This window comes from Paramormyrops kingsleyae, chromosome 4, assembly GCF_048594095.1.
Source record: "Paramormyrops kingsleyae isolate MSU_618 chromosome 4, PKINGS_0.4, whole genome shotgun sequence".
Classification (NCBI taxonomy): Eukaryota; Metazoa; Chordata; class Actinopteri; order Osteoglossiformes; family Mormyridae; genus Paramormyrops; species Paramormyrops kingsleyae.
In genome coordinates this window covers 13339050-13351489 of record NC_132800.1, presented here as the reverse complement: position 1 = coordinate 13351489, position 12440 = coordinate 13339050, and the positions used below count along the sequence as shown (strand labels likewise).

Below are 12440 nucleotides of genomic sequence, written 5' to 3'. Positions count from 1 at the left end.
CCACTGTATACCTAAAAGGCAGGGTCATGCAAAATTCGAATAGTATTGCTGCTCCATTGAGTAACTTGCTTAGGCCAAAGGTCCCTTTTGTTTGGACTGAGGCCTCTCAATTAGCATTTGAAAATCACTAAACACTGTTGAGTAGCGGTCCTGTGTTAGCCACCCCTGCTTTTAGCAGAACCTTTAAACCAGACGTTGAAGCAAGTGATGCTGGGCTAGGAGTCATCCTACTCCAGGACGATACCTTATGGGTCGAGCATCTCTGGTTTCCTCTGGTTCTCCACTTGTGGTCTATACTGTTCATAACCTCTTTGGTTATTCTAAACAACATGGAAAATGCTAATCAGTGCTTAATGCACTGTAGTTGGCTTCCACAGAGTTACGAGTTAAAGTTCTGCCATATGTGGGGATGGGACAATGTGCTGGCAGGTGCCCTGTCTAGGTTGTAAGTGTTTATGCACACCTGCATTGCCACACGGGTGGATTAGAGTAATCTAGGTTGGATTAGAGTAATCTTAAGGGTGGATCATATGCCTGTGCACCTATGGTTCAGTGTTTGCACTGGGGGTGGGGGCATATAACTGCCCCACAAAAAAAGAGCACAGGTGACATGTCGTCTGTTTGTTGTGGACTGATGCCACCCCACCCTCATAGTCAATAACTTTAACCATCGCCTGTTATTGCTTGACTCACCTGTGGTCTGTTACACTGTGCAGACATGTCTGCTGCTCATTGCTGCCACCTGCTGGTTACCTGTAAAGGACCTGGCCACGTGAACCATTCTATGAGATTCTAACAATAATATCTTGTGATGTCTTGGTCCACAGTCCACTGATCCAGAGGGAAATACACTCTACACAGGTTGAGTATTAACCTCCGTCCATGTTTGATAACCACTTTATACAGGTCAGGGAGCCTATCTCAGGAAGCATAGGGCACAGTTTTATATATTTATATAATGTATATTATGTATAATGCCTTTTAAATATATTCATATTTGCATAATGGTAAATAGACATTTATATAAAAGTAGAGTACAAAAACAGCAACGTCAACTGCAAAAAAGTTCAAATTTATTAGCTTGGCAAATTTTAACTGGGAAAAACACAGAAATCGTTTTAAAAGTTATCATTTACCTTAAAGCAGTCACTGTTAATTATTCAAACATGTAGCTGAATTATTTGAGGAGAGCGTGTGGCTCAGCTGTCTTTGGCAGAATAGTCACATATCTGTGGGTCCTCACAAGGCCCTGAAACAGCCCCCCCATTCCCCCAGCTCCATGGGCGCCGCTGCAGGTGGCTGCCCTTCACTGCCAAGCCTGCTCTCATCTTAATATCTGTTTTTACGTAAGTGTCAGGCAGAGCAAGATGGGGTAGGCAAAAATTTCCCCACAGGGATCAATAAGAAATCAAAACAAAAAACAAAAGTCACTATTATTATTATTATTGCTTGGTAAAAGAGGTATAATTACTGAAATTTTACTGATTTTACTCACTCCAAAAAATACAACTCACTATGTAAAAAATTCATTGTTTCCTAAAAAAAGATCATTTGTAATCGATGGAATTAGTTATTATAAATAATTTTCTAAACAAACTAAACCTTCTATTAGTATTTAAAGGAAACATGGCAGTAGAATAGAATAGAATAAATGTATGTATACAGGTGAGAGCAAACGTGGGAGTCACTGCACAGGGTCCAAAAATTCACATAATTTTCTATAAGTGCATTGATTTTTACTTTTATTTTCAGTTGCAAATCACCTAAACACATAATTCCTGCTCTGTGATGGACTGACATCCCATCCAGGGTGTCCCTAGTGCTGGAAGACACACCTTGGCTTGATCTGTGCACTGATCTCCTGGAATCACTGCCTGCTTCTGTCTTTATAATCCCAGATGGCGCAGTTATAGGGCTCACTGGGGTAAAATGAAGGTCCATTCTGTAGTCGGCAGCAAACTGGTCATAGCCAGTAACCATGTTTTGTAGTATTAGTCATTTAGTTCATTGTTTTTGAGATACTTTTAACAGCCTGTTAACCTAGTCAGCACAGTTTGACTGTACTGTCTTGGAGATAAAACCCAGGATAGAGGGGTTCAGTGAACGTGGTCTGGACCCTGTGCAGGAGGGTCATTGTGTTAGAGACGCTGTAGAAGGACAGAGATCCTGCCCTGTGATCCAGGTACACTCCTATCCTGGAGGAGGGGGGGCCAGATAGAACAGTTTCTACTTTATTGTGACAGAATGAGCCTGAGCAGTACAAACACCAGGACTTGTCATTGTATCCAAGCCCGCTGTTGTTAATTCCTCCTTTCCTGTCAATCCCTTTATATGTGACGGCTATACCAACCCATCCCCTGCTCCACTTAACCTCCCAGTAGCAGCGCCCAGTCAGACCCTCTGTACACAGCACGTGGGTCCATGAGTCAAACCTCTCCTGGTGATCAGGATATGACTGTGTCTCTCTCTTCCATGTCACCACTCTGTTCCCCTCAGACAGATGGAGGTGTCTGTTTGCTGTGTTGGGGTCCAGAGCGAGTTGACAGGAATCTGATGGAGGAGAAGATCAGAAGGTGATGGTTTGGTCTCATTCACTCCTTATATTAAACAAGATTGTGTGCTTTTGGGTATGTTGTAATGCTTTGAAACATAAAGCTAATTTATGTAGTATGCTAATATTCTGTAAAGATTTTTCATCATATGTAATAGCATTTCTTACGTTTTTGAAAAATACATTTTAGAGGAAGTAATTCATAATATCACTGAAAAAAGCCTTTAGTAAATGTTTTTCTCTCCATTTTTAAATGATAATATTCTCAACCTCACAGAACAACCTCATAAGCACAATAATATTAAACATCAGCAGTTGTGTTGCAAACAGATTCAAAGGCTCCTGACATAAACAGCTCATGTAAATGTGAAAGGAGGCAGAGGGAGAGAGAAAGAGAAGCTCATCTAGCAGAAGAAAACGAAAGACAATAAAACACACTCCACCTCATACAGGGAGAGAGAAGCGTGTGTGTGAACAGACTCACATTGTAAGAATTCTGCTCTGGTCCTGGGTACTAATACCGGTAGGATGGTGTCTTTGGTAACTAGAAGGAGACAGAGAGAAACAGGGATGTGAGTAAAAGGAATTTACTTAACAATAATAATATAATACATTGTATTTATACTGCACTTTACATTACCAAAGAATCTCAAAGTGCTTACATAATCAAAAAAGAATAAATAAATTACTATAAAAAATTACTATAAAAAAGTTTAATAATTAAATGCTTTACTAAAAAGAAATGTTTTTAGTCCTCTTTTAAAACTGTCCGTAGATTGCGAAGCCCTCAAATTATCAGGGAGAGCATTCCACAGACGAGGAGCAGCGGCACCGAAAGCCCTGTCCCCCATGGTGCTTAATCTGGTTCTGGGTATTCGAAGTCGGTTTGAGTAGGAAGAGCGAAAGGAACGAGTTGTGGTTTGTGGAATGAGTAGTTCTTTGAGATAGGGAGGGGCATTTCCATAGATACATTGATGGGTGAGAAGAGCAATCTTATATTCAATCCTGGTGGAAACGGGAAGCCAATGAAGTGAATGCAGAATGGGAGTGATATGTTCATATTTCTGTACTCTCATCAGGATCCTGGCTGCAGAGTTTTGAATGTATTGAAGCCTCTGAAGACTCTTGTTAGCAATCCCAATGAGAAGAGCATTGCAGTAATCCAGTCTGGAGGAAACAAAAGCATGGGTCAACTTTTCAGCATCTGGTAGAGTGAGAGTAGGTCGGAGTTTGGCAATACTACGAAGCTGGTGGAAGGAGACCTTGCAAAGGTGATTTATATGAGATTCAAATGTGAGGTGAGAGTCCAATTTAACACCAAGGTTAGTGACTGATGAGGATAGAGCAATATTATGACCAGAGAAAGTGATACCGGTTATGGATGAAGATTTAACCTGCTGGGGGGTACCTATCATGATGGCCTCAGTTTTAGAACTATTTAGCTGGAGAAAATTGTGGCCCATCCACTCCTTTATCTCCTCCAAACATCTGGCAAGTCGAGATGATGATGATGACAATGACTTAGATGTTGATGAAGGTAGGGCCGCAGCAGTTGTTTTAATGTACAGCTGCGTGTCATCAGCATAACAGTGGAAAGAAATTCCATGGCAACCGATAACCTGACCAAGGGGAAGGAGGTAAAGGATAAAAAGGATGGGGCCAAGGACTGACCCCTGAGGAACCCCACAGGTAACTGTATGTGTATATGATCTGGACTGTCCAAGGAAAATGAATTCTGTTCGATTTGTGAGATATGACTTAAACCAGGTAAGAGCAGTGTCTGTAAGTCCAATTGTATGTTGAAGCCGATGAAGGAGGATACTATGGTCAACTGTATCAAATGCAGCAGACAGGTCAAGGAGAATAAGAATAGACGGAGAGCCAGCGTCTGCTGCCATGAGAAGGTCATTTGTGACTCTTAGCAGTGCTGTTTCAGTGCTATGAGCAGAACGGAAACCGGACTGGAATTTTTCATACAGATTATTTTGTTTCAGATGATGCTGAAGGTGGACAGCAACTGCTTTCTCCAGTACTTTTGATAAAAATGGAAGATTAGAGATGGGTCTGTAGTTTGATAGGGTATTTGGATCAAAAGTGGGTTTTTTGAGCATCGGTCTGATCACAGCCATTTTTAAAGCAGGAGGGACATGACTAGCTTGGAGAGAGTAATTGATGACTGAGGTAATAAGGGGACCTAGTGCAGAGATATATGATTTCACCAAAGCGGTTGGAAAAGGATCCAGGAAACAGGTAGAAGGTTTCATCTTCCTGACAATGTCCTGTACCTCTTCCAAAGTGACTTCAGGAAAACAATTTAAAGAGTGATCTATAGCAGGCGGAGCATGTGTTGAATCAAGAGTACGAGTGGAGGGACCAGAGAGAGTAGAGCGAATGGATGTAATTTTTGAACTAAAAAAGGCATAAAATTATTGCATACTTGTGGGAGATGAACTTCACTCACTGTGGAGACACCAGCAGTATTATTACAGTGGGGACAACTTTACTATGTGGGATGACATCAGGCAGTTTAACAAACCGCTAATCCTTCTACATTAAACATATTACATATTGTTGATGTGTTTAATTTTGAAGAATCGTGATTCAGGTTTTGCAGCCTGTAGAAGGTGGAGCATTTTTAAAGCTTTTCATAAAGATTTAATCTAATGAAATCTTAATAATGCTGACTACTGCAAACTCTCTCTGCGTGGTTTATATCAACATGAACAGACAGGAAAATGTATTTATTAACCTGCATGATGCATCTCTGTAGTTTTCTTTTTGCAAACATTCTCCAGTTGATCCTTCAGTTCAGAAACCACCTTCCTCACATTCTCAAAAGAGCGACGTGGATAGACAGAGATTCTGGGTCCAAATCCAGCTTCAGGGGTGACAGGAAGACCCTGGCAACTCTACAGACACACAGTCTGATTAAACAGCTTCATCGAAACAAATGTGTATTGTAATCAGATTAAAAATGGGTTATTGATTTCAGACATGCGACAAACAATTTGAAATACCAAAGAAAAAATACATCCATTTGAATACTATGGTTCTTATATTGTCAAAGTAGCTGTTCTGTTACCTGGAGGAAATGGATGTGATCCTCTGTGTGTGAAAGCTGCTCCAGCTCAGAGTGTCTCCTCTTCAGTTCATCAATATCCTGCTTCAGTCTCTTCGTGTCTCCTTCAGCCTGACTCACTGCAGCTTTCTCCTGATCTCTGATCAGTTTTGTCACCTCAGAGCGTCTTCTCTCAATGGAGCGGATCATCTCAGTGAAGATCCTCTCACTGTCCTCCACTGCTGACTGTGCTGAGCTCTGTTGGTGACACAGGGAGCAGAGGACGGTAAATTACAACTGGACCCTTTTGAGACTCCAGAGAGCCTCATTGTACAATAGTGATGTGAGCTGACAGGAGGTATAAAAACAGCACAGGGCTGGGGTTTGGAGCGTCACCATGCTGGATGCCTCAGGTACTGAAACCCAGCCAGCACTGATTGGAAATGATCCCTCATTAAGCTCATACACTGTCAGATGCAGGGATTTGGCAGAGACTGGTGGCTGTATGGGGCAGGTTGGTTGTCACCATTGGGTCTCAGTTTAATTGGTGACTTTTTGGTGTTTCTTCACATTATACTGGTGTATGAAAAGTTGCTTCTGGGTAACAGGAATACCATTTTATGGCTGTTAGAGAAAGACCTTTGGTGCGTTCAGCTCTCCTGTTCAGTGCCTTTATCCCAAACCTACACTAGAACCCTGACTCATTATAACCCATAGTGACCTTAATTTACCGTAAAGAACTCAAGTCACTTATCTGTGGAAGAACCTCAATTCACGCCTGAAATAGTTCTTACAAGCCAGCTGTTGTTTTCTCTTCAGGTTCATACTCACTGTGATTGAGGCCACAGCCTCTCTCAGCTCCTGCAGCTCCTTCTCTCTCATCTGAATTCTCTGCTGAAATTTCTTCTGCACTTCGCCCATTTGTTTCTACATGTAGCAAAACACATGATAAAATGAATTTATTAACAGGGATTACATTTTAACCATCCTGTGCAGGGTGGACCACAGCCTTGTGCCCTATGCTGCCCTGGAAAGGCTCCTGACTCTCACTGTGACACTGACCGGGTGGTTAGGAGATGGATGGATGGATGATATTCTTAAATGATTTATTCTTGCTGTATTTATTCAGGTGCAGCTATATTATTCACTGTTTAAAGTAGTTTTCAGTATGAATTCAATCTGAACTTTTTAAACTTCTTCACAACATTTTCACGCAGTCAAGGGGTTGAAAATTTCCCCCTAATCAGTTATAGCACATTTTCAGTACCACGTTATTTTTGGAGACATTTTCTTTTGACTTTACCAAAGCAAACTTGATTTCTGTGTCTTCAAATCGCATATAGTCACAAATACATAGACAGAAAAATGTATGCAAGAAAGTTGCTTGTCTAACCTGTAACTCCTCCCTTCCTGTAGCAGCAGAGACTGTATCATGGCCTCTGTGTTTATCCATCGTACAGAGATAACAGATACACTGCTGGTCGGTGCGGCAGTAGACCTCCAGGGGTTTGTCATGGTGAGAGCAGACCTTGTCCTGCAAACAGCTGATGGCATCAATGAGCTTGTGTTGTTTTGTGTGGTGGAGTTTATTGTGAAGTTGCAGGTCAGTGTCACAGTAGGAGGCCAGACACACCAGGCAGGACTTGACAGCTTTGTGTTTTCTCCCAGTACAGATGTCACACTCCACATCTCCAGGTCCAGCATAATGGTCAGCAGGAATAGTTGCTTGTAGTCCAGTATTCTTCAGTTTCTCCACCACTTCAGCCAGCATGGTGTTTCTGCCCAGAACAGGCCTGGGTGTGAAGGTCTGTCTGCACTGGGGGCAGCTGTAAACTCCAGCATGATCCTCCTGATCCCAGCAGCTCTTAATGCAGCTCATACAGTAACTGTGTCCACAGGGAATAGTCACTGGATCCTTCAGTAGATCCAGACAGATTGGACAGCTTAACTGGTTCGGATCCAGTGCTGAACTGGCTTCTGCCATTTTATCATGAACACTGATAGGTTTCAGTTCGTTTTCTTTCACAGTCGTCTGTGTGAGAGTGGGAGGAAGTTCCTGCTTCTCAGGCTGCAGTAGGTGTGGTTTTGGACTGAGGCCAGACTGAGGAGAGCAGACTGGGCAAACACTGGGGTTGGACTCTAAAACAGTACATTATATAAATTATTTACCTAAAACCTCAGTGTCTATTTAGTTTATATTTAGAATTAACTATTTTATAAGTCCTAGCATTAAGCGTTAAAACTGTTTTAAAAGCCTTAGTATAAACACCTCCTTGACAGCCTGGTGGGAATTTTTAAAAATAACTTGGTCTCCACTTTTCCCGTCTAAACTAACACCTATTTGGAACAATCCAGATATTTGCCAGAAAAAGAAAGCATTGAACTTTCCCTTATGGCACGATAAAGGGATTAGAAATCTAGAACATGTCATTCAAAACAGGAAATTTATCCCATTTGATGAACTTGTCTCAAAATATGGAATTAGCAACAATAAATTTCTTGAGTATCAGCAAGTGAAGTCCATTATTCAGGCAAGGTTCAATCCTAATCAGCTTCATTTAGAAATACCTCCATGGGTACTCGAATTTTTAAATCTCTCTTGCCCCAAATTATTATCAAAAATGTATAAGTTATTGTCAAAAATAGATGGTTCAATTTCCCTCCCAACCTCAAAATGAGATCTATCCATCGATCCAGAGCAAAAGTTCTGGAAACAAATATGTTTAAACACCTTCAAAATGACTAAAAGCCCCAACTTACAGCTTATACAATATAAAACTCTCTATAGAATACACTACACAAGACAAAGTGTGACGTTCAGGCGCGGTGCGCGGAACGGGGAAGCAGGAGAGGGACGCGTAGGTCTGGGGAATACGGGATTTAATGGGAAAAGGGTGCAGGGACATGGGACAGGCAATGACAGTGTAGGGGAACCGTCCACTAGCCCAATGTCGGAATCCAATTGGACAGCCGAAGGCTTGAAATGCGTGTGGATCCTTCCGAGCGCTTATGTAAAGTTACTTACCCGTTTTAGGTAAAGACCGAATTATATCTGACTCCAATTTAATTAAAGATCTTTATTGGCAATTTTAGTCATGACATTTCTGTTATTTAGATTACTTCTGGGCTGTGCCTTCTATTGCTGAACTCTCACTAATCCCGGACGATGGGGCGCATCGGATTCGCCTCGGCCGATAAGGCGATCCGTGGATCTGCTATGTAGGTTTAGAAGTTGGACAACCACTACAATGTAATACAGTGCCAGCCTAGATAGCCAAGAAGTAATCAAAACACAGGTTGTTCACAATTAATATACATTACACCAATTTAACCAAATATAGCATTCCAATAATTTTAACATGTGGCCACAATTCCTAAACTATATAATATAATTAAAAGTATACAACAATTCCATACCTCAGCTGAGTGGACACATAGTAACTGCAGAAAATATCTGATTACAGATGAAGATTCATACAGCACTATGTGGGAGCTCTGATTACAGAGTGACTCCCCGTGCTACTCTCGAGCTCTTCCTTAAGTATCCCAAACCAAGTGACAGACTGTATCAAAGGTTGTGATTGATTATTTTAGGGCCTGCTCTGATCTTGTGTGTGTGTCCTGGAGAACTGTTGATCTTATCAATTCTCAGGTCCTCAGCCAATCAAATTGCTATAGGAGGAATGTGACAATTCCTTTGTTCTACCAGGTGATAAGATCCTCCACTTTGGTGGGTTTAGTCTTATTTTCTATATTTCTCTTATGTGAAAACATGCCGCTTTAAGGTTGAGAGTATTGTGCTCGTCGTACTGTGACCATTCAAACGAGACCAAACATGGGTGTATGTGTCCCTAATGTTAGTCTGGGGTAATACCTCCTGTATTGGTGTGAGTTAGTGAGTGTAGGATGCATCTGTGTCTTGACGCAACCAGGCCTTGTCGCTGGAATTTGGCTGCGGGATTCTGGCCGCCCAGTGGGGGTGAGGTGTCCCTTTTGATGTGGTGATCAGGTGATTTGGGTCCAGTCTTGTCGGAGCCGGTGGACCTTTGCTTCAGGACCCTGGGTGGAGCATTACAGGCTTGCCAGAGCTCAGACCGACGGGGCCTGCAAGGCCTCCAGCCTTACAACAGGTAACACTACACAGAGAGACTTTAATGACGAATCTAGGGAGAGAGACTGAACGTGGACTTAAATACACAGGATAAATCAAACTGACAGAAAACAGCTGATCACAATCGAGGCAGCACACGTGGTTAATGAGGGGGCGTGGCACACACGAGGATCGTACGAGCAGGTCATGACACAAAGGATGTTCCAAATGGGCCTTATACACTCAAGCTTATGCACCCATTGCTCAGGCAACTTTGTGGAGAACTACATGCATGCCATATGGTCCTGCAAACCAGTGTGAAGTTCTGGCAGAGGATATGTGAAGATCTATCAATTTGGTTTAATTGTTATATCCCAACTTCACCCACATTGTGCATTGCAAAGAAAACTATTGTTACATCCCTCTTCTTCTGCTTGAAGTGAAATCCTTACACTATAACTAAACATTAACATTACCATGGCTTCTGTAGCCTCCTGAAAGAAATTACGGTTTTATAATTCAGTAAATGTGGGATCTCTTGTCTGGCAAAGTGTGCTTTTAGTTTTCTAATCACTGTGCTTGACTTTGTGTCTGGGGGGTAATCAATTTCCCAAAAACACGGAATGTGAGTCTACCATTATCAGACAGTCTCTGTCTTTCGTAAACAAGTCAATGCCTACTTTTAGTCCATGGTCTGCTTGTAATCTCATGAGAGTATAGTGTCTCTTTTTGCTGTTTTGTACCTGAAGACCTACAGATGTTAAATTTTGCAATAAATGCCTTCATATGCTTGTTCATACCTTGCCGACAGACACATTCCCCGGATCTCCTGAGACATCCCTCAGTCCCCAAATGTGAGGAATGGATGTTCTGAATGATGTAGCCCCTGAATACTGTCCAATCCTGAAACTCAGCTCCGTCTGAAAGGAATAATAATGCCCAGTTTCTACCCGTGTGTCTCTCTTATTCTGTGGCCACCGTCACCTCATGCTGTTAATCAGTGTCTGCAGTTTTGCGTCTGCGTCTGCAACAGAACAAACTGCACTTAGTCTCTCTGCTGACATTAGAACATAGTCTACCCTTCTGTGTCCATCCCTGTTTCAGCTTTGGGGCCCATTGGCAAGTTTTTTTTGCTCTAAGTGTCTGCTAACAACGTGGCGTGTCCTGGAACATAATTGACACTGGCATCATACCTCTGGAATTGCCATAATTATACTGATGGAATTTCTCCACACCAGAAACTATGACGAGGCTCAATCTCTATTTCTGTTTAGGCATACAGTGGCCCCTTCCAGTTTGTGTGAGTGCTCTGCTCCTGTATGCTACGGGTTTACCTCACTGGCATCGCACTGCAACCACAGCTGTTCCTCAGGACTATATTACCTTAAGACTGATACATTTGCTGTGTTGTGTTTCAGTCTAGTGAATGCATCCTCATGCACTGCAGACTAATCCCACGTAGACTCTATGTGTGTGAGCTGTGTCAGAATCTCACAGTTATCTAAAAGGTGTTTATATAACTTTGACCAATAGTTCACCATGCCTACCGGTCTCTGGATGCCTTTCACATGCGCTGGTCATGGCATCTCCTTCATGGCACGCACTTGTTCAGGATCCACTGTGCGTCCTTCAGCAGTAAGAAGATGCCCTATGTATGGTACTTCCAGCCCGTCACTGTCTCCTGTGGTCAGTATATCATCTGCCATGATGTCTCTGCCAGGTAAACCCTCCAGTACTTGGGTTAGCTTATACTGGAAACCTTCTGGTGCTGGGCTAATCCCTATCGTCATCCTTAGCCAATAAAATATGGCGAATGGAGTGGCAAAGGTGGTGAGATACCTGGATTCCTCTGCCAGTTGCACATGCCAAAATCCATGCTTGGCATCACAAACTGTAAAGACTTTAGCTTTTGACAAGTCTGGTGAAATGTCTTCTATGGTTGGCAGGGGGAAAAAGGTAAGTTTTAATGTTCTATTTAATGTTGCGGATCTATGTAGATTCTGGGCGTGTCATTCGATTTCTGCTCTCCAGAGGCATAGTGACCTTTTGCCATCTACAGGACATGTTTTGTGCTGCCCCTGTCCTCCAGCACAGGGTTACCACCTGCATGGATTTCCCTGAACATGTCCTCTTTTTGGGGCCCTGTCCGAGTGTCCAGGCCGTTTTCCAAAACTCTGCAGTTTGTCTGCGTTTAGCACTGCAACCGATATGACCCAGTGCTGCAAGTTACAGTGGAGAACCAAGTGAAGGAAAAGACGCCAATTTTCAGCAAACGTCAGTCACTCTGAGTGAGCCTCTTGCCTTCGCTTCAAGCAAGAAAAAACTGAGTCCAAATCTCAGGGTTGATAAGGTAAAAATCATATTTATTAGTGAGACGATGCAATATAGCGTGACAGAGTGCTCTGCATAACCCGGGTGTTTGCACACCCCCTAAAAGAAATGCCCCCCTTTCAAGACCTTCTTCCACATGGTTGGTCACCATATAGCATGTCCATCCTTGAATTTCCTCTTGCAACCTCCAATCTTGCTTAGTAAGTGCATAAATAATGATTATATGATTGATTAATTACCTATTGTTCTATCGTTACATATTGTTTGTACTGACAGTGGTTATACTGTGATATACCAGTGACATCCTATAATGATGGAAAGCACTTCATATTATTACCTCAAATTATGGCAAACAGGATAATAGGTCTCTCCTCCCAAATGCTCATGCACTGTTCACCAGTATCACGACA

At 42.3% G+C, this 12440-nt stretch overlaps 1 protein-coding gene across 1 annotated transcript; it reads right to left on the bottom strand.

The window, feature by feature from the left end:
- Positions 1 to 1051: 1051 nt before the first annotated feature.
- On the bottom strand, positions 1052 to 7625 carry LOC140588735 (tripartite motif-containing protein 16-like). The gene is made up of 6 exons (XM_072710686.1): positions 7003 to 7625; positions 6441 to 6536; positions 5634 to 5867; positions 5301 to 5460; positions 3036 to 3095; positions 1052 to 2550 (listed from the first exon to the last, which is right to left on the bottom strand). Exons 1-6 carry the CDS (start codon positions 7591 to 7593, stop codon positions 2045 to 2047), a joined length of 1647 nt encoding a protein of 548 aa, XP_072566787.1. The 5' UTR covers positions 7594 to 7625; the 3' UTR covers positions 1052 to 2044.
- Between the last annotated feature and the right edge of the window lie 4815 nt (positions 7626 to 12440).